Source organism: Takifugu rubripes, chromosome 11 (assembly GCF_901000725.2).
Source record: "Takifugu rubripes chromosome 11, fTakRub1.2, whole genome shotgun sequence".
Taxonomy (NCBI): Eukaryota; Metazoa; Chordata; class Actinopteri; order Tetraodontiformes; family Tetraodontidae; genus Takifugu; species Takifugu rubripes.
Genome location: NC_042295.1, coordinates 4,542,964 through 4,565,370, shown reverse-complemented (window position 1 = coordinate 4,565,370; position 22,407 = coordinate 4,542,964). Strand labels below are relative to the sequence as shown.

Here is a 22,407-nt window from a genome sequence, read left to right as displayed (position 1 = left end):
AAAGACGGTCAAATGAGTGTGGAGTATTAAAATGAGCTTGGCGTGCAGCAGGAGGAGGACGAGGGCTGGTAGCAGCAGCAGAGCTAATAGGATGAGAGCAGCCAGCTGCTGTGACATCACCATTACCACAGCAGACGTCTGCTGGACAAAACCCCAGCGATGGAGTGGCCCGAAAGAGATGCCACCGCTGCATAAGGACATTATTAGCTACAGAAGACTAGCCGGCCTTTGTTCAACTTGGCACAGCTCAGAAATGGCCTGAAAAAGCCCAACAAACCACAGACAAAGGGTCTGAAGGCGGAGGCGAAACCTTCTCTGGTGCATCCTCAGGTAGAAAGACCGGACCGATCCAAGGAACCACCTCTGGCTGTTGCTGCATAGAAATACTAATCAAAACCAAAATATATGGTCCACAGGAAAAAAATCAATTGATTTCTAGGAGAAATTCCATTTTAATTCCAGCTCCAGCTCTTAACAGTGATTTATTTCCTTCCTGCAGCCAGTCTGTGGAGGGCGCTGTGCTGCTGAAGTTGCTCATTGATTGGCTGAGAGATTCAGGTAGCCTCAGTCCAAAAGGACATTTGAGGGTCAAAGGCCATCAGTCTCAGGCCACCTTGCAACTGTGCACAACAAAACATGTGTGCTGTTTTGCTCCGTGCAGGTGTATGGTGTTCACATTCAGACGCCATTATGAGTCCATCTTTGAAGGTGGTTAACCTTAATGTTTGCTGACATAATGAGGTTAGTTGTCCAGCATGTAGCGTGGCTTCTTGTTGCACTGAGCTCGGGCTTCTGTCTGGCAGCACGTGCGCACCCACAACTCTGCAGCTTAATTGCATTCCCAGTACGGAGTCCGTATGTTGACCATTAGATTAATTAGAGGCCAATTCAATTAGATCCACTCAAGTCTCAATCAGATGGGTTTAAGTATGAGAGGAAATTAAAAAGAGAGAAGTTTTTGATGATAGCAATCTGGATGAGAGCAAGCTGCCTGACACGGCTAACAGGAACTGGTCCTGCCGCACCTTTGTGGTTTGCAGCTTGTTTCCAGCTCTTTGTCGACTGTATTGAGTTAATGGTGGGTGGGTCACATACAGGTGTCATGATAATTGATGACTTCTTCTATCTGAACAGCAATTTCTGTGTTTATCTCATCATCTCTAATCCCTCCTGAATGTGGTCAAACTGCGGCGTCAACAAAGCCTTCCTGCTGTTTGGTGAAGGAATTAGCATTAGCCTTCTATAAATACATTCTTGCTAATTAGGATGGGGTTGAGCAGAGGCAGCACCACGGAGCCGTTCCCCTCAATTCTCGGAGAAATTAGACAATTATATTAATTAACAGGTGAGACTGTAGGTGTTGACATTTAAAAGACTGTAATAAGTTCACTCTAATTACAAAAGCTGTTGTAGATAATCGGCAGCTCCTCATTCCATGTCGCGAAAATCACTACTAATAAACATACCGCGGATCTGTTTGTCCTAATCTCTGTTTTATTTTCACCAGGACCAGGACTCCTGCGTAGTTTCCAGCCTGGTGACATTATTACATTTGTAGCAGTGGAAGTTCTTATTCATCATCAGCAGCAGCAGAGGGAGCTGCTATAGTTGGTTACCGTCTGAGTCCCTCATTTGATCCTCTCTCATGCTCTCATCATCATCTGTAGCAGCATAATTTAGACATCAGTGTCTCTCTCACTCTGCTTTCTAAAGTGAGAAACAGTCCAGGGTCCCTGGCTTCCCCTTGATGAGACAACCAGCCACTCTGGCCCATTTACCAAATGAAAATCGAGTGGAGAGGTGGAGGCTCATCTGCTGTGGGGCCTCGTTTTAGCGATTCCCGCCCCTCCCAGACATCAGAGGACAGATCTGTCGGTGTGGATCAGCAGCCAGCGTGCAGGCAACCCTTTCTACTGTCACAGCGCTGCTTAATATTCATGAGAGCAAATTGGAAGACAGTCATTTAACTTCCATGCATGCTGTAATGCCTGTGGGCAGATTGGATCAGTGGGAATGCTTACTCATACCGGACCGGCTGGCCCAGCATGGTGGTTGTCAGTCTGTCTCAGAGCTGCAATATGCTATTTATATCACACCCGACTGATCTGGCAAACATGTTCTGTAATAAATGTCTGTAGCAGGATGAGAACTGAACCGATTAAAGGACTATTTATACAGCGGGGTCCACGCTTATGAGAGCCCCTGAACCTAAACATGGCAGCAACGTGGAGGTTTTTACCTGTGTAGGTGATGTGTCTTGACCTTGGCTGTAACTCCAAAGGTCAGAACACGACTGTTCATCTCTGTGTCATCCTGATGAAGGAGGTGAAGCTCCCACTGCAGGCAAGGGGCTCAAAACTTAAGCTTCCATTTCTAATCTAGTGAAAACATCAGGCGTAAGAGATGAGTCCTTCCAGTAATGAGAGCAGAGGTAAAACTCCTCCTTTTGTGCGGTTGCTAAGACAAACCTGAGCTGTGCAGATGCGCACCTGTGTGCTTATGCGGAAGCCGTAAAACGTCAAGCAGTTAAAGGAGACTCACTCGTCCGTCAATAGACATGAATCATGCATGAATTTTCAAAGGGAATACTTGAGGAAAGCAGCGCTAATCAATACATCTGCAGCGACGGTAGATCAAATGAAAATGTGAGCGGAGCAGCTCCGAAAATTATGAGCTGACTGAATGTTTGAGCTTTTACTCTGGATCTAATTTCAGTCATTTGGTGGTGGAAAAACCTAAAATCCTACTTAACTAATTGAATGATATTTGCCTAAAGGTGAAACCTTCCTGTGCTCCCTGAACATGGTCCAGTTGGGTGTCAGAACATTTTCCTGCTGATGTTCTTACAGCAGTGATGCCAGCGTGACTCTGCTCAGCGGCTGTGGCTGGTTGGACCTCCTGAATTCATCAGAAGATTCTTGGATGGCTGCAGCATTTAGGATCCTCTTTCTGATGTTGTTATTCATCGGCCCTGGCTGTCTACTGGCCCAGAAACACGTTAATGAAGCAACATTTTTCTCTTTTCCCTTTGGAGAAAAAAGTCATAATTAATTATAGATGTATATTCTGCATTATTTAACAGTGTCGTTCATTTCACCTTTACGCTCCAGCTCATGAAAAATTATGCCAATTACAGATTTCCTCCAGGGCCGTGTAGTAAGTGGTTGGGCCCCGAGGCTGTTTGTTGGGCCATGACATGCAGCTCTGTGTGCGGTCTGGGGGGGGGGGCAGCTACCTGCGCCAGCAGACGAATCGCGCTCTGGATCCTGAACAGTATCAATTTGGAGAAGGAGCCCAGCTCTTTCACCAGAGCTCAGTTCATTTTCATTTCTTCATTAAATCGGCTGTCAAGGTTCGGTCGTCTGCTTAAACTGGAAAAAGGCCAGCATAGATGCTGAAAAGAGGAAAAGGAGAAAAAAGGAGGAAACAGCTCTTTTCTTTGCTATTGCAGTGCTTTCACATTTCCTTTAAAGAAGTAACCCAACTGTGCTTGCTGGGTTGGTCCCCTGCTGTGTTTATGGACCTAATGATGAGGTGTGTTATATTTTATTGGTGCTGCTGCGTTGTTTCTTTAACCAAACCTCTGAGTTCCTGAGACATCACTGCCCCGAAACACCCGTTGCGATTCTGGTTTGAGTGTAAATGAACAGTATCAAAGTATTTTCTGCTTCTGGTTGTGGTCCCGGTTGGGTCAGTATCATCAGCACAACTCTGGGTCGATGCTGACAAAAGAGAATCTATCTGACTTTAATAAGATGGTGGATCCACTCAGAAGCACCAAGTTACAGAGATTTGAATAGCCTCAAATTCTTTGAAGCAAGCATCTGTTTAAATGGTTAATAAAGATCCTCTTTTGATGCTCTCCTACTTAAACTCTTTCTGTCCACGAGTCGACGCTTGTTACGTATAAAACCCTTTCAGTTCCCAGATGTTTGTGTTTAAACTCCCTTATCAAACAGCAGCAGCTCCAGAGCGCTTTAACCTTTTGTAGCGCAGACAAAACGAGCAGCTGCACCTCCGATCTTCTAAAGAAAAAACCTGCAGCAACGTTGATTTTAGCAAGCTGATAACGTGGAGCAGAATTAGTTGATTTCTAATCGGAACGGTCGTGGACGTGGGAAGGTCGTGGGAGAGACTGATCGGTGGTTTAGAGCTGCTGGAGCAGAGAAAAGGATGAAAATGTCTGCAATTTGAAACCTTGTTAGGAATTTATGAAGCGCTAAAATGTTTTTTCCCAGGGGGGATGCAGCAGGAGTCACTGCCAGTCGCTCAGCCTAGAGCCTCGGGGCCCTTCCCCAGGCCAAACAGAAAGGCCTCCTCATGACTGAATCTCACCCTGACACACACTCTTGGTGGCTTTATGTAATTTTGGGTGTCATTTACTGGTGAATTTCATTTAAAGGTGACAGAACCATCTGAGCCTGACTGCTAGTTTGTGTTTTTTGGTTCATGCCTATGTTCTTCAGTTTCCTCTCTCCTCTCTTGCAGTTTTTACAGAGGATCTACATTCCAGCTTATACTTTGTCAATGCATCTCTGCAAGAGGTAGTATTTGCCAGCACCACAGGGACCTCGGTGCCCTGTCCCGCTGGGGGAGCACCCCCTGCCTCGCTCCGCTGGTATCTGGCCACTGGCGAGGAGATCTATGATGTCCCGGGGATCCGCCACGTTCACCCTAACGGGACCCTGCAGATCTTCAACTTCCTGCCATCCAGCTACAGCAAGCTGATCCACGACAACACGTACTACTGCACTGCCGAGAACCCTTCTGGCAAGATCAGGAGTCAGGATGTCCACATCAAAGCTGGTGAGTAGAGGTGGAGGGGGGGCAGGGGGCAGTTGAGCTGTTATACTGGTCTGCTTGGTTGCTGCAGTGTAGTTGGTTCCAATTCACTCTAAACTAAAACGATTAAAGTGATAATATGTTTCCAACTGGAATTCTGCCTTGTCCGACTGACTGCAGCCCCCTCTTAGTCTTATGCTGTAGCTGACCATTGCCTTTTTTCCCTCTGCAGTCTCCCGGGAACCCTACACGGTGCGAGTGGCGGACCAGAAGGCCATGAGAGGCAGTGTCGCCGTCTTCAAGTGCATTATTCCTACTTCTGTTGAGGCCTACGTCACTGTTGTATCATGGGAAAAAGACACAGTTTCGTTGAGCTCAGGTATGACCACTGATTTTGTATGTTATGGACGAATGCATGCATAGACGTGCCGTTATTCTCTATACGGAACGTTTCAGCTGTGAGTCATCTGCTCTCACCTGCTCTCTGTTGTCGGAGCTCCACGGCTCTACAAGACCTTGTCCTCTCGCTCACCGGCGAATGTTGATAGCTGTCATGTTGAATCACTCCCCTGTAAACACTCCAACTCCATTTTGAGTCCAGCGAGGGGTAAAGTAGAGCAGTTTATGGCATCATTGACCCAGTTCCCCTCCTGGTTTGAATCCGTGGCCACAGCATGATAACCAGAAGGTTCCCCCATTTGGAATTTTCCTGCTCTAGAAGGGGACGTTTATCTCTTGATTGGCCTTGTGTTGCCCGCTGGCTGATTTGGTTTCGTACGGCAGCGTTCAGGGACCTGCAAGCGAGCGCTTGATGTGGTTTGACTGGGGGCAGAATCTGGGACGGTGTTTTGGTGGCATTTTAAATGTGTCTGTTCAAGCGTGAAGATGTGTCTTCTGATCCAAGTGACTTATTTACTCGAGGTTGCTCCAGTTACTCGCTGGAAGGAGCTGGTTGAAATTTCCGGCTGATGTCACACAGAGGAATATGCAGCATGTGCATGTGATCGTGACGTGTAAATAAAGGATTCACACAGACGTCTTTGCTTCTGCTGCTGCTCCTGGCCCTCAGGAATGTTGGTTTGAGGAGACCCTAACCCCTTCCAAATTAGTCTGTTGACCTCTGAACCTTTACTGAGAAAAGTTCACATCTTAATGGGAACTTTAGGAGTATTTCTAAGCACCTTTTAAGTAGCTGATGTCTGGTAGAATCAAGCTCACACAAACAGGTTGCACCTTTGACAGGTAACAAGCTAACGTTAAATGTGGAACCATTTCTAATTTAATAGTTTTGATTAGAATGAACAGCCAGGGTACAATAGAAACCCACAACAATGGTTTCATTCATTTAAACCAGATAAATACTTCCTTTCCTGTTTAATGTAATGGAGGGATTTTACTTTATTTTTGATCTTTCGAGTAGGAGGAAAATCTTTCTGGATAAATTACTACAGAAAAGCAGCTGGAATCTAAAAAAACAAACAAACAATGAAGATATAGTTCTTGCTCCTGTCCAGCCTATAGAGTTGATTTGGTTGACGGCCCTCATCAGATGAACGTTTGGGATCGTCCATATTGGCTCCAATAAGTGTTGCAGCTGGCGAGTGCTGTCAGAAAGATGAGCAGACTGTCAAAATCAGTGCTGCTCACTGATAAATATTTGATGCTCCATTCTGATGCATGAACGCATTCACAGAGAGGGTGTGTTTACTGTAGGAGCATATTTGTGTGTGTGTGTGTGTGTGTGTGTGTGTGTGTGTGTGTGTGTGTGTGTGTGTGTGCATGTGCATGAGGCCATAAAGATATAGGTCTCAACAATGACAACCGGCTGCAGTTTGACCCATCTGAGTTTCTGACTCCTTCTCCAGCCTTTTATTCCCTTCTTTTTATTCCATTTTTCATGAAAGGACTCTTGGTCTCAGTGGACACAAAATAAAGCTCCCCCACTACTGAACTGAATTATTAATATCAGGTTTTTGTTGGGAACGTGAACATCAAGCACACTTTCATACACTTTCTTTCTCTATTCAGAGTGCAAGAAAAAAAAAAACAGGCAAGAGTCAGAATCTTAGTCTTTGTTGATTTGAGACATAAGAAGAGACTTTGTTGTCATCAAGGTGTCGTCACAGGTTTATATTCAGCCCAGCCAAGCAGCATTTCTGACCACATTCCCATCCTCAGTGAGTAGATGGAAACCTGCACAGAAGCTTGACAGCAGCAGGAGCGCAGCCACACTGCAGACCTGCTAGCTGCTGCTCCACCAGGTTCAAACACGATTGAACAGCAACAGGATCCACCAGAGGTCTGATCTTTCCAATGATGGAGGAAGGCACAAACTTAATGTGTTCCTGCTCAGCATGTGCGAGTAGAGTCAGTCTGGAGGAAGCATGGTGATGACCAATTAACCACAGAAATACCCAAGCCTTAAATCCAGGAGACTGTGAAGGATTTACACATGTACCAGCACCTGTGAGAACATCAGGAAGTCCTGGTCTCCCTTAGAATCGAAATGCTAGAGGTGTGACTCTGGCATTTCTGTCATCTCAATCCACTTTCTAATCATTGCTATGATGGACTTACTCATTTGAACCCATGACGTTCTGCACAGAGATGAGCTGTTCCTCATGCTGTTCAGGAAAATCACTGTTAGTTTAGTTAGTTCTAAAATTTAAATTGATGAATATGCAGTGATTCCTTTTAAGGTCAAAAATAGATGCATAATTACAGAGTGGGCCTGTCTTAATTATTCAGCTGTGATTGAAAAGTTAATTACAATATGAATCTCCGTGAGGATGGCTCAGTGGGCCTGTTTTCAATGTGAATGAAGGTGACGCACGTGCGCGGCCTCCTTATGTTGCACTAACATAACATTAACCCATCATGAATTTTAAAATGGATGTAGCACCGTCGGCAGCGATGGCCTCCTGGAAGCCTTTGATAAACAATTGACAGGGCTGATGGAGGGATGAAAGAGGCACCATAAGAAGAAAAGAGGAGCAAAAAGAAGAGAGGATCCAGCAGCTTCCAACTGAGCCGTGATTTATATGGACGGCCTTTCCTTATTCTCAGCGAGTCAAAAGTGTTTTTGTGTTTCTCATCAGTTAAAATCTGCTGAGATGGATGATAAACGAGCTTCAACCACACTGTTAAGACATGTTTCCCTCCTAATCTGCCAAATATTAACCATCTATTTTTTTACCTCCTGGTGGCTCACATTAGCCTGGATTCCACATAATCCGCATAAATCTGTGCGTTCTGGAGAGAGCAGGTATCCAAGTGACAAAGACGAGGAGCAAAGCGCTCTGAAATCTCCAGTTAATGATTCTTATCTTCATCTAGTTTGACAGCATCAAATGTTCATGACGTTAAGCTGGAATCAGCCCGGAGTTCAGTGAGTACAGTTTCTCTCCTTCCATCCTTTACTGTTTTCTCCTTTGCTTTCCTTTTCTTCTCTCTGCTTTCTTCTCCATCCTCCACTCTGTTCCATCCTCCTCCGCTGTCCTTCACCTCGACCTTCTGGTTCTCTTCTCTTCCCGTCTCATTGCGTAACCTGCTCAGCTCGCTTTTCTGCTGTGTGCAAAAAGCTATACTTTTTTATGCGGATGACTTCCTGCCATGTTCACACAATCAGATGGAGTTTACACACGTCTGCTGCTCTGAGCTGTGCGTCTGGTCTTAAGTGAGGAAAGTGCTTCTGCTGCTTCTGTGTTCTCCTGGGTTTTAGTCCACACTTATAGACACTAATTAACAACATTTGTTTGCTAATAGATTCAGTTTTAAACAGCCAATTTGGCGGTTAAAATGCAGCTCCAGATGGTGTTTGTGTTTGATAATGTTGTGGAGAGATACTGCTGATTAGTTATAACATATAAAATGATAACATTTATTGTCTACAAAATAAAAATGAAACGATCTTAAAGAGGAGCCGCATTACCAATGCGGCTTCACCCATCATCACTTTCAAACACCAAAACAATGTTTTAATGCACTCAGAATGGACCCAGATGTGATCTAAATGAACTGGTTTTGGTCAGAACATTAATGGTGCAATTTTAAATATAATGTATATTATTGATTGTGTTGAAACGTCACCTTACAATTAGTGCAGCAGACCTTTATTGTGGCAGTGAGTCTCCGCCTGCTCCCAGACTGAGGCAAAGGGGTGGCTGTAAATCCATTCAGGCCCCCTTCAGATGTGGGTGCAGCCATAGACCCACGCCTATTTACTGGAAACAACAACAACAAATACAACAAGAACAGCATCACACACTCATGGCTGCTCACTCCGCCCTATTTACTCCCCCTCCCTCGCAGACGGTGAGATGCAGCATCTGTGTTCCCCATAACTCTGCCCATCCTGTAGTCCATCACCACAAAAACAATACCTCCCGTCATGTCGCCCGCTCCTCCTCCTCTTCCTGTTCTTCTTCCTCCTCCTCTTCCTCACACACAGATTAGCTGTAAGAGAAGTGCTGACCCTCGAATTTCACTGATTCCCAGTTCACTCTCATTCCGCTGCCCCATTGCTGCTCTGTGTGTGGATGTGTGTGTGTGTGTGTGTGTGTGTGTGTGTGTGTGTGTGTGTGTGTGTGTGTACTATTCTCCTGTATGAGCAGGTGTGTAGGCAGAGTAGGTCATTCTCAGGAAAGCATGATAAACAGAAAGAAAGACAGAAAGAATCAATAGTTGTGTGCATTTATCATGCTGCTGTCCCAGGGAATTATGGGAACACGAGCTGAAGCACGAATTTGTGCATTTTCAACATATGAGTGCTGTGCAAAGAGGAGTTTGGGGAATTGAGAGAGGACAAGACGAGACCCTTTTAGCGGGAGTGAGGTTAGAGAGGAGGTTCTGGAGGGTTGTTCATGCGTGTGCGGCTCTCTCGCCTTTTGTTCCACAGTGAAAATCCTCTGTCTGCTCCCTTCAGGACGGCAGCAAAATCCGGAAACACATGGGCAGGATCAGTTTATTCAAGGTTTATTCAAGGTTTATTCTTAGAACATTTTATGTCCACTTAAAACATTTCTCAGGTCGAAGTTTCCTAGAAGCATCTTAACCCAGTGGTCGTCTTCAAAGTGTCCTTGTAGTTCTGGCCGGTTCTGATGAGGTCCTGATGAGGTGACATCAGTCAGTGGAACCATGTGGTGGGCTCTCAGATGTGTTTAGGCTCCAGCTGAGCTCTATCTGTCGGCCAGCTAATGACGTCTTAATCGGTGCTTGCAAGGAAACAACCGTGCCGCCTGTTTAGTGCTGGCAGGCTGAGCAGCATTTGTGTCCCAGCTGATTGTCCATACGGAGACAAAATCAACAGCCGTTGAAGCGGCGCTGTTCCATCAGTGTTTATTAATAAACAGCAGCAACATGGCAGCCATTAGGCTGTTTAGGCAGCGAATGATTATGCTGGTGATGACTGGGTGCACTGGGAGGATGAACATGCTCTCATCTTTAATGGCTAATTTGGCTGCTGTGATGGGGACATCCCTTTGATTCAACACAAAAACTAGAAATGGAGGTTTTTATTCTAACAGAAGAAGAGTGTGATTGCACAATGAAAACGAAACATAACTGTCTCATCTCTGTAAAGTTCCTTATAAAAACTGATTTCACAATAATTCTGGCATCAGCCCCCCGATGATTGGACGAGGGAGCATCTCAGGATCTGCATCTGTTTTCTCCTGTTATACATTAAATATACAGCAAGAGCTTCAATCTGCTGCATGTCCAGCAGTTGAGTTTGCTTGAGTTCTGTACTGAGCACTGAGTTTTTCTATATCATGAATGGATTTACACACACAGGAACACCAAAAGATGCAACAGCCAGAGCAACCAGTTGTCACCCTGTTCCCAGCAATGTCACCTGAGCAGTTGCTCCAGTTGCCCAGTCTGACACTGCCATTCCATAAACTGGTGCTGGTGCTTGGCATGTGACCACGATGCTGCTGCAGCAGGTGATGGTCGGCTGGATCCCAGCCAGAACCGGAGCCTTGGCCCAGGGCCAGGAGCCAGTAATAACCTGAGCTAATTACAGCTGGAACAAGCTTTTGTTTGTTTTTATAAACTCTCCTGGACATGGGACATGTGTGTATGTGTGTGTGTGTGTGTGTGTGTGTGTGTGTGTGTGTGTGTGTGTGTGTGTGTGTGTGGAGGGGGGCACCCCACCCTTACATATGTTTCTAACTGAAGTGTTGGAAGACACAGACTGAGGTGCTCATCACATCCCATAATACTGGCAACAAACGGTGTCTGATCCCATCTTAGAAGTGGCTGATTAGTCCTACTGACTTAAATCAGTCCGCTGGGCTAATGAGGCTCTTCACCTGATTTTTGCTGCTTATCTTCATCTAATCAAGGATTATTGGGTGTTGAAGGCCTAAACCAGGCTGAGCTTCTTTAAACTTTCCCAATGCTCAGCCTGGTCCCGCTGACTGTCTGTAGCATCATCACACCTCCTGTACGCCTGATCCAAGAAGACAACAGACCCATTATTGACGAGGACGTCTTAGCTTTAAATGTCTGGGAGGTCTGGGATTAGTTGAGAATGTGCTTCTGTACAAATCTGGAATCTTTAAAATGCTCAATGTTCTCACTCTCGTCAGACTTCCCATCAGGACAAATTTGATTTGGATCAACAGACACCGACTGAGTCCCTCTGTTGCTAACGATACTCTGGCTAAAGGTCACCTTCTATCGTCTTCCTGCTCCAGACGTCATCAGGGCTCATTTTCTCCTCCTTCGGTTCCCCTCAACACAGACTGAACAGCTCCCATCCACAGTTGCATTTTGTTAAAAACATTTCTGCTCGTCCTCTGGGGAAGCTGCTGGTCATTGGTTGCTTCATGTCACATGATGCAGCTGCGGGGGGAGCTGTCGTCGGCGGCAGTGACGTCAGCAGCCCAACGCAGTGGCCTTTTGATAGACGCAGCCTGCAATCTTCACATCAGCACCGCAGCCGCGACAGCCTATCAGGGCCGAGCAGCCGTCACCACACGTGCTTATCTCCTGCCTGCAGCCACCGCCACCGAGGAGGCCGGCGAGGAGCACCGACGGCTGATTGGTGTCGAGTTTCTGCGCCTTCACACATGCACGTTCCTTTTATTCAATTTCAGGAGCGTCTAAAGGCGTCTGCTGGTTACTGTAATCTCTGATTGTTATTTAGAAACACATGAAAGGAATAAACGACTGTGTTTGTTGTGATTGGTGCCGCATCAGCGCATCGACGGTTCAAATGGGATTGAGAGAAGAAACAAGTCCCTCTGAAATAAAGGGGGGGGGGGGTGATGGAGGAGAGAGGGAGAGAGAGAGGAGCAAGAGAGGGAGAGAGATAGATAAGCTCAGTCTGAATTGATTTTCCCGTTACTTTCTGCTGTTCTTGAGTTTCCATAGCAACGTGCTCAGGTTTCCTCGGCCTCCTAGGGCAAGTGTAATTGTTGTGTTTCTCCAAGCCAACCTCTACATTTTTCTCTGCAAAGATATGTGTGTGTGTGTGTGTGTGTGTGTGTGTGTGTGTGTGTGTGCGAGCGTGTGTGTGTGTATGTAACCAGCTGCATCTATACTGCACATTCCTGCTTACAGTTAAAGGTTTAAGTAGTTTGACAGCATTGAATTGTGGGAAATTACTTCTGTGTTTGCATGGATGAAGCTTCAGGACACATTTACATCAGTTTTGATATGAGACAAAGGTAGTTTCTTTCATATTGCATCCATCATATTCCATTACCTTCCATTCCATCATATACAAGTCAGATGGACGGTGATGCTTGAAAAATGGCCTTCTATGTCTCATTAAGTGAAAATTAATTCTAATAATTTAATTGATGTGTTTGATAAATCAGGTAAACAGTAATAAAATCACCTAAATCCTTCCATGATCATCCCTCCGTGGTCCCGGTGGGGGTTTATTCCTGTTTGTGCTCATGTATTTGTAAGACGCACGTTGTCACAGTGAGGATTTGTTGACTGATGTTGTAATACACATGAGAGCGGCCATGTTGGATATCAGCTTCCTGATCTAGAACTGTGATTTCTTCCAGTTCCGATGGAGGTAGCGTTTCCAGATGCAGCTATTTCTGTTTGACCTGGTCCAATCAGGCATCTTTAATGATATTTGAATCGTCCTGTAGTGGCACCGCCCGTCATGACAGCGTGGTGATGCGACCGTCTTTGGTGGAAGCTGCACTTTGCTGCTGCGGGTGGTGGCGTTGGTTCATTCCTCTGTGTCACGTTCTCCTCTCTTCTTGTCTGGAACCTGCTGGTAAAAGAAGCAGAGGAAGTGGGAACGGGAGGCATGTTCTGGTGCACGCCTGGCGGACAGATAGGCGCTGCGGCGGCAGCAGTTGCCTCTGAAGTAGAGAGAAATCTATTTGCTGCTGGAAGCAGCTTGTATAATCCTTTAGTTCCACTTGCCAGCTGTGAGCAAAGATACACGCTGTGGGATTTGGCATGAATATCACTAGGAGGACAAGAAATGAAAGTGATAAGTGTTTGTGCACGAGGGCCGTTTGCATAATCCAGGATCCCCCATAATCATGGTGCTTTAAAACCTGACCCGAACCCACGAGCAGAGAAGGTCTCGCCAGTTCTTCTACGATTCTGAGCAGTCTGACCCTCGTTTGCAAATGCGCAGATGAGTCTGAACCCGCTGCTCTTCCTCAACAGAACCAAGTCTCCTTCCTCTTCTCTCCCTCCTCTTCCTCAGACTTCTAATTGACAGCTGTTGACAGGAAGCAGCAGTTTGTGGCCCTGCCTCAGCCCCTTACAGCTGCTGTATACCCCCCACCACCACCACCACCGCCACCACGCACTCTCTCTCTCACACACACACACACACGCACACACACACACACACACACACACACACACACACACACACACACACACCAGCTGATCCTGTTTGAATTGATAAACAGAATCAGAAAACCTGCAGATGTGATTTGCTTCTGCAACAGCCTGGTGACAGCGACTCACTCAAAACCAACAAATGATTTTGGGGTCTCCATATTTGATCTTTCGTTCACCAACATTTAACCAACAATTTAAAAACCAATTATTTCTCCTGTGAACGTCCATCAGGCACAACTAGATGTAACTGTGCTTGTTTAAGCTGGATCTGTGTGGAAGGCTTTAGAACAATCCTGTAGAGGAGGAAGGACGGGCTGTTGATTTCTCTTCCTCTTCTGATGCCTAAATAGCATTAACATTTCATTATCTGAGGGAAACAAGAGAAATGCAGCCGAAAGAAGATGGTAAGCCTGAAATATTGATGCTATTGTGAGGAAAAAGGCTCTAAATCTGTGCGCGAGGCCGAGAGCACGGCAGCAAGGGGAAGATGCCGCCTGTAAACGGGGCTCATCATCCAAGAGGCGGGGGGGATGTGGGACGTCGCCATGGACTCGGCTTCACAGCTCCTATTTTTACAGAGGACACAGGTCTGTTGCTAGGCTGTGGGGAGGCCTCCTGTGCAGACGGGGAGCAGAAAGAGCAGCACAAGCGGAGGAGCCACCTCAGCTGGGCGACACCTCCAATTGATTATTGATGATTTGATGCATTAGAGGGAGAGGGAGGTGCTGACAGCAGAGAGGCCATTTTGATGGAATTCTTTGTATGCAGAGGTGTGAATGCAGGGAGGGAGCAGTTGTCCAAGAAGGCCCCCTTTCATATTTATTCACTTTTCTATTAATCATCACTCAATTATTGCCTGAAAACAGAGCTCTAAGGTAACTACAAGGACTGAGGCCTTTTCACCTGCATCTGAGATGCAGCAGGGAAATATGAGATTGGTCTTCTGTGACCACTGTGTGATTACTGGTCATTTAAATAATTCCTGCTAAATACGAGCAGCTTCATGTTCATGAGCAAACATGAAAATCCCGCATTTGGAGCAGTATTTGAGTCTTTCCTGATAAACAGCAGATTATAAATGTGGAAATCCTTTGTTCAGCTCAGCTGTTATTCAGAGGTTCAATTCATGTTGACATGAACAAAGTTGCAGTTGAGACAAGATTAATGCCGCCAAACAACTCAATCAGATTGTCTCCAGGCCCTGATTTCATGTCATCTGGTCCAGATGTTGTCTATTAGACATCAGATTAGGAAGAGTGCTGCTGGATTAGCCAATCCAAAAGCAGAATCATCTTAGATTAGATTAGAATATATGGACATCTGGGTTGCTACTGCGGCTGTGCTCAGCCAAAATAACATTAGTAAGTCAGTGTAACACAGTCAGACAGTACACAGACAGTAATCAGGCAGGAGGAGGGGGAGTAGAGCATGAGGAGAGAGACGCACCACACGTCTGTCTATTGCCTTCAAGACTCACAAGATGGCTGCTGGCCGCTGGAGGCCTGAGGCAGAGTGCTGCAGCAGTAACTGGTCTGAAGCTCTGGTTGTAATGGGGGGTTGTCCTCCTCATCCTCCTCTTCATCCTCCTCCTTGCCTCCTCCACCTGCTCTTCATCCTTCCCCTCCTCTTCATCACCTCCTCCTCTTCCTCCTCCTCCTGTCCTCCTCCACATCCTCTTCATCACCCTCATTCTCCACCTCCTCTTTATCATCCTCCTCCTCCTCTTCATCCACCTCCTCTTCATCCTCCTCCTCCTCTCAGCATCACTTCTGAGGCCTTCTGGCTGAGTGATGTACGAGTCGCTCTTCTGACTGTCTCTGGTTGGTTTTGATCCCTTTAACACACACGAAAATATCAATTTGTCTGATTAGACACAAAAAATAAAATAATCATTTTTCAATGTTTTTAAACAGAATAGAATTCAGATAGAAGACTTAATATGTTTTTGTCCATTCCAGCAATAAATGTTGTTACACAGTGTGTTTACAGTGTAATTACTGTCCAACAGCCTCATTGATGACAGGCTTTCATATTTATACTCATAATGTTTTGCTGTTTATTTGCTACTGTAATATTTTAGTGTCCTGGCCATGATTCTGCCCGAAGGATGACCTTTGAGCAGCTTCTTATGACATTGTTGGGGGTGACAGGCTGACCGTGATGATGATGATAATGATGATGATGGTGGTAGTGCTGATGATCTTCACTCCATCCCAGACAATTAAATTAAAGAGATGGTAATATGTAATAGATGCAATATGGAATGTAACAAATATGCTGGGGGGTCGAAGCGTGTGTGTGTGTGTGTGTGTGTGTGTGCGCGCACACCCGCTTGTGTGTCTGTGTATGTGTGTATGTGTGTCTGTGTGTCTGTGTATCTGTGTGTCTGTGTGTCTGTGTGTGTCATGTCTGATTAAAGTGAACCCTGTGAGGCTGCTCCTGCCCCCCTCCCCCACCCTTCTATCACTCCATCCCAGCTCTCTCCTTCCTCCTGGCACTCTGACAACAGGAGAATATGCTCCCTCAAGGTCCCACCCCTCCCTCTCTGACTCCCGCGGGTGGCGTTTCCTTGGCAACAGTGTCAGAGTTGACTGGCAGAGTGCAGATAGATGGCTGCCCTTTATTGGACTACACCACTGGTGCATCAACACAGCACCAAGACTGGACCTGCGAGCACGCTCACACACCCCCGGCCTCCCCCCGGCTGGACTGTTCCACCTGACACAAGTGAATATTTGCTCGACCCAGGCTGGGTGTGTTTGTGTGTGTGTGTGTGCGTGTGTGTGCGCGCACCTCTCCTCTGTGTCCTTGGGTAGAGAAACAAAATGGAGACACTTCTTTGCTGTGCTCTGCCCCCCCCCCATATTTGCTCCCCTCCCAGTTGCCCCCTCCCGGTAGCCCCCCTCCCAGTTGTTCCCTTCCTATACCAGCAGCTATTGTGAGCAGGATTTCAACAACTATGTTGCAGATATTTGACTCCATAATTGCCTTTTGAATAATTGAGAGAGGACAGCTGTGCTGGTGCTGAGGCCACACACACATCAGCAGGCAGAACTAGCAGAACTTTCATAAAGGCTCGTTCTGCCGAAGTGCTGCTCATATTTAAACCAGCAGACAGAAACATAGAACCAATATTTTTTCCTGCTGCAGACAATAAATAGAAGTTGAGTCCTTAAAAACATGGCTGTGAGGCCGTACCGATGATGTCAGTCACCACAATATGGTTAAAAATAGGAAAGTGATTTCCTCTCTTGGAGAAGGTGGCAGATTTATCAGAATGTGTGATTATTTCATGGAGAAATTTAGCCTTTATCTCACCCGCTTGTTTAGCTTCTAAATGGAAACTTTCTTCTTTTCTTTAAGCTCTCGGCTAAATAAATAGGTATGATATTGACAGTAACAATAGCTCTCCATTGCACAAACATAACATTTATAAGAAAATAATTTATTCAAGAATCATTATATTAGATATCATTTAATGATAATTGAGAAAAATGCTAAAATTATTTTCACCATATTTTTGCCAGTGGAAGCATTTGCTTAATACGGTCGTATGAATAATAAAACCAGTGTGATGCTCAGTTGTGTTTATTATTGGATACACTCCACACTTATGAGCGGAGCTTAAGTAGTGCACAGCAGGGCCGCAACTGTCAGGATGACCTCCCGCATAAACACAGGGCCCGTCAGTCTGTCAGCAGCGTGCACGCACACAGTATTATGTATTTAAAGTAATTACCTCAGGCCTGATCCAGACTGAGTTTAGTAGCATGTGATAATCCATGCAGGCAGCATATGGGAGGGAATTAGAGCCCAGAAGAAAATAAAGAAATTAAAGCATTCTGGTGGCCGTCTGCATGTCTCCAGGAGGTAGCATAAGGCTGCTCCGTAACACTTCTGTGAGTGTGTGTATGTGTGTGTGTGTGGGTGTGTGTGTGTGTGTGTGTGTGTGTCATGTCTCGAGTGTTTGTGTGAACAAGTGAAGTGCAGGAGGCTGATCAAACAGATGGTGTCATTAATGACATCACTGGAAATAGAGCATGAAGCTTTGTGCTGGAAAATTGTGGTTGCAGCATCATCACAGGGTTGCAGCCACTTGATGATGAGAGGGTGAACCCCCATCCTCCATCCACAAGCCCACCCCCACCATAAATAGACAGACAGACAGACAGACAGACAGACAGACAGACAGATAGATAGATAGATAGATAGATGATCCTTTTTGTATATTTTGTTTTAATAATAGCACTAATAATAATGATAACAGCAACAACAACAACAAAATAATAATAATGATAATAATAATAACAATATAATAATAATAATTATTATTATTCTTATCATCATCATCATTATTATTATTATTATTATTATTATTATTATTATATAATATATTATTATTATTATTAGTAGTAGTAGTATTTATAGTATATAGTTATAGTTATTGTTATCACTATCATTGGCAATAATAATTATTTATTTCATGTCATTTATTTATTTATCGGTGGGGCGGGGGGTCTTTTCCTGGCTGATTTGCTTCAATAAAAGTCAGTAAGTGAGCCAATGTAAAGCCTAATTGGGCAGTAATGAGCTGTCGCATTATGCGGCGTGCTGAGGTTCAAGCTTATTAGTTGCTTGGTTGCCCGTAACATTTCCCTGTCTTCCCTCTGCTACTTTAGGTTTGCACTATTGTCAATGTAATCTCCCTCCATCTCTCCCCCCTTTACTTCTTCTCAGCCCTTCCTCTTAACCCCCCCTTTTGCTGATCTAAAAATAGCCTCCTATTATCCAGGAGGCCAGGACCATGTACAGTGCGGCAGCGATCAGCATGGCAGCTCGCCACAATAGATGCCATTCTGTTAGCTAATAGAATTGTCTCTACATTAGTCAGAGTCCTGCTGGACTGGTCTCATATTCCAGAATAATCCGAATTAATAGATCGCTATTCTTCCTTTAAAACTCAATACAATTTCCAAGGTCTAAAAAGATCTTGGAGTGTAAAATAGAATAACATTCCTCCATGTTTGTCCATCTCCTGGTCTTTAGACGAACTGTGGCTTTAATGCAGACATGGCACTCACACCTCCCGTCCAGGCGCTCGTATGTACACGTGAGACGTTCCCGTCCACGTGTTTGCGGTGTAAATACAGCTTCTCATTAATGCTTTGGACTCTCAGGAAAAGTTGCACATGAACACGTAGGCAGCTCAGAACCAAAGGTCTGCTGAGAGGGGAAATGGTCCATCAGGTTGAGTCCTGTGGGGAGGGTCCTTCCTCTGTGTAAAGACGTCCAGGTGTCCCATTACTGAGAGCCATTTGTGATGTTTGCGCTAGCGATGCGACTCATGAGAGCAACTTCTACTCTTTAGCACTGATGAAGTGCAGCTCAGCCGGCCAACCAGAGAAGATCTGCTCATTTTCAACAAGAAAAAAGAACCACTGATGAAGGTTGACTCATGCTGGCTGGAGACCAGCCTGGAGGGTGAGGGGCCGCACCAGGACCACATCAGGACGACGACAAAAAGCCGTTCAAATCAAGAAGGTTTCACAGATTAAAGATTTCCTCATCGAAATGTGTCCCTCCTCAGTTATTGTCAAAAACCTCCAGAAAAACAGACATGGATTAAGAGCGGCATCCTCGTTAGTCGCTTCCTAACGAAGGAGACGCCAGTCAACAGCTCTAGGACATTTCTCTGGGGACATGGCTGCCTCTCGGGGCCTGCAATTAGCTCCACACCGAGGTGTGAGTGAGTGTGTTCGCTGACAGCAGAGAGTGAGGGGTGGAGAGTGTATGAAACATTTTCATCTTTCAATCTAAATGCAGAACAATGTGGCCTGAGGCAGCTCCAGCGCTGAGAGCTGCTGCTGTTAATGTATTTATGTAAGGCTGCTGAACGCCCAGATAGATTCAAATCCATCTGCAGAAAGCTCTACTATGATGCCTGAGGGGGGAAATACGCACACACACGCACACACACACACACACACACACACACACACGCTCATTAAGCAAAGCCCCCCATTTACTGTTGAGTCTCCTGCTCACTTGTCACTTGTGATTTTACGAAGCCCCCTGTGTCATCTTAAACACACCCACACGTGCACAGAAATAAGCACCACCCACATGTAATCAACACGTGTGTACGTGCATGTGTGTGCGTGTCTGTGTGTGTGCGTGTCCCAGCAGACGGGCCTCATCAATGGCAGCATTTTCTGCCTTTGATTTCTGCTGTACAGTGATGTGATCAGAAACGCCTCACAGAGTCCCCCCTTTCCCCCCTCTCTCTCTCTCTCCTCCTCATCTCTCCCTCTCTCCATCTTTATATGGGTGATGGGGTCTGGTAGAGACCCCCACCCCCTGCTGAAATGATAAACACTATAGACAAGAGCAAACAGTTTCCAGCTGTTTTGCTAATTCTCGACTTGTTGCTGTGACCAGCAGGTGTTTCCACAGAGATGAATGAATTGTACCAGCGCATGAGCCTGCTGCCTCCCCCCACCTGTCTCACCTTTAAATACCGACATTAATATTTTTATAAACAGCTCACATCATCGATTTTCCTCCACATTATTACATTTTACAAGCGGTTTGTCTAAAACAGGAATGTGTCTCATCATCATCATCCTCATCACCATCATCACCACCCCCACTATCATCATCAGTCTTCATCAATATCTCACTGATGAACAGATTGACTCTAACAGCCTGGCCGGCTGATGACTGGCCCAAGTGGAGGCTTGCCAACTGACTGAGTAGCTGGCTGGCTAACTGAATGACTGACTGGCTGGCTGGCTGGCTAGCTGATTGGTTGGCTAACTAACACGGCTCCACAGCTGCTTCACTGAGTCGCTAATTAACTGATTGACCCTCTAAATTCACAGCTTTCTGCTGACTGACTGATTGACTTGCTGTCTGCACACGAGCCAGAAGAGGGTTACCCTGACTCATCCGTCAGTGTGTGTGTTTTCATCACTGTGGAGGGGAAGCCCAGAGAGCAACCCCCCACCCCCCACCCCCCACCCCACTGCCTGACTGACAGCCACATTTCCATTTTCACCCATTAGCCTTAATGTGAAAAAAGAAAGAAATATGAAAAGATTAACTGAGGCTGAGAACTGTGTGTGTGTGTGTGTGTGTGTGTGTGTGTGTGTGCTCAGCTCTCTCTTTTGCCACATTTGTCTGTAAAATATCATCACGGTCCAGGCTGCCATTAGACTGAGCTGATGACCTCTCCTCTGCATCCTGTGTGTGTGTGTGTGTGTGTGTGTGTGTGTGTGTGTGTGTCTGTGTGTTTCTGTGTGTGTCTTTTTCTGTGTCTGTGTGTCTGTGATCCACTTCTGTTCCTGTTTACTGAATTCCACTTAATATCATTCGAATCACTAAATGTTTTATTATAACAGACAAACACTGAAATAATTCCATAGAATCTATCTCAAGTATCTGGATCAGCATGATGTGTCATCACACTTTCATGAGGATATTGATGGTATGTGTGAGCATGCACATGTGTGTGTAATTGTGTGTGTAGTGACTTAAAACCCAAGGCAATGAAATCCTTAATGTACCTGACATGTAGTACATAATGAGATTAGCCCTGTCGGTGTGTGTGTGTGTGCGTGTGCGTGCATGCATATGTGTGTGTGTGTTGATGTGCATATCTGCTGGTTGACAGAAGCTAGCGTTAAAGCAGCCCCAGCGTGTCAGTGTGTCACACAAGCTGAGCTGTTACACATTCTGCCCCATTTCCTGCAGATGCACCAGCCTTCTCATCTTTTCCTTTTCATCTCTCCTTTTCTAGATTCCTTGTCTCGCTCTCCAACTCTGGTTGAATTCTCTGAAGATAATTAATGTTGAAGAGGACATTTTACAGCAAAGTCCTCAAAACACTTTCATGTCGTCCCTCGGTGCCGACATATCACGTGCCTGTTCTCATTTTTCCGCATTAAGGTTGATTTTTTTCTGGCCTCTCAATAGTTCCTGTTTTAACTGCTGGGTCTCAGCTCAACTTACTGTTCACAACGTAGCATATCCATTCATTTATTTACGGTCCTCCTTTTGTAGTTGCATAGCACAGAAGGTGTAGATGAGGTGATGTGACCTGGCAGACCGTCAGTGAGCTCAGCCAGCTGCTGTTTCTCCAGCTTGGCTGTTTTGTCCACCACAAGGACGTCTTGTCACATTCCAGCCGGTTATTCCAGCCCTTATCAGAGTCTTGCAGAGCTACAGGGAGTTGGAAAGGTCACCCACGCTGCAGGAGGCAGCATCCACACGGCAGCCCCCCCATAATACTGGCTGCTTTTTTATTCTAATTCAGTTTGCATAAATTGCTGATCCCTTCTCATTGCCGTTTATCTGATATCTGTTCGCGCTGAGGTCAGAGGTCACTGTCAAAGTCCCGCCAATGTTCAGTCCCATTTCTTCATGTGAAGTAGATCAGGCTGAGAGTGACAGAAGAGAGGAAGGATCGCACAGAGCGTCCACATCTTCCTCATTATCTCCTTGGCCGCTGCTGCCCTCATGCAGAGCTGCTCCAACTGCTTCATTACTGTAAGGAGACGATCTGAAGGCAGGTTTCCAGTTGGCCCAATCAAGCTGTCAATTACTCGGCTTCTAATCTTAGCTCTGCCCTTCACTACTGCACAACATTTCCTGGCATCAGTGAGGTGGTACTATCGGCCGAATTTGAAGGAAACCAATTAGAACTAGTTTCTGATTTTCTCCTCCTCAAACAGGCACCTGTACTTCCATCTCAGTCTAGTCTTATTTAATAAAAACATTGATAATCAGAAG

At 45.7% G+C, this 22,407-nt stretch overlaps 1 protein-coding gene across 4 annotated transcripts in view; it reads left to right on the top strand.

Moving 5' to 3' along the window:
• dscamb (Down syndrome cell adhesion molecule b) overlaps positions 1-22,407 on the top strand; it is a 73,794-nt gene that overhangs the window by 5,999 nt on the left and 45,388 nt on the right. For all 4 annotated transcript variants that reach the window (XM_029844100.1, XM_029844097.1, XM_029844101.1 and 1 more), the window contains exons 2-3: positions 4,489-4,806; positions 5,015-5,161. In XM_029844100.1, the coding sequence (XP_029699960.1) occupies positions 4,489-4,806; positions 5,015-5,161 (465 nt within the window). The remainder of the gene's footprint in view (positions 1-4,488; positions 4,807-5,014; positions 5,162-22,407) is intronic.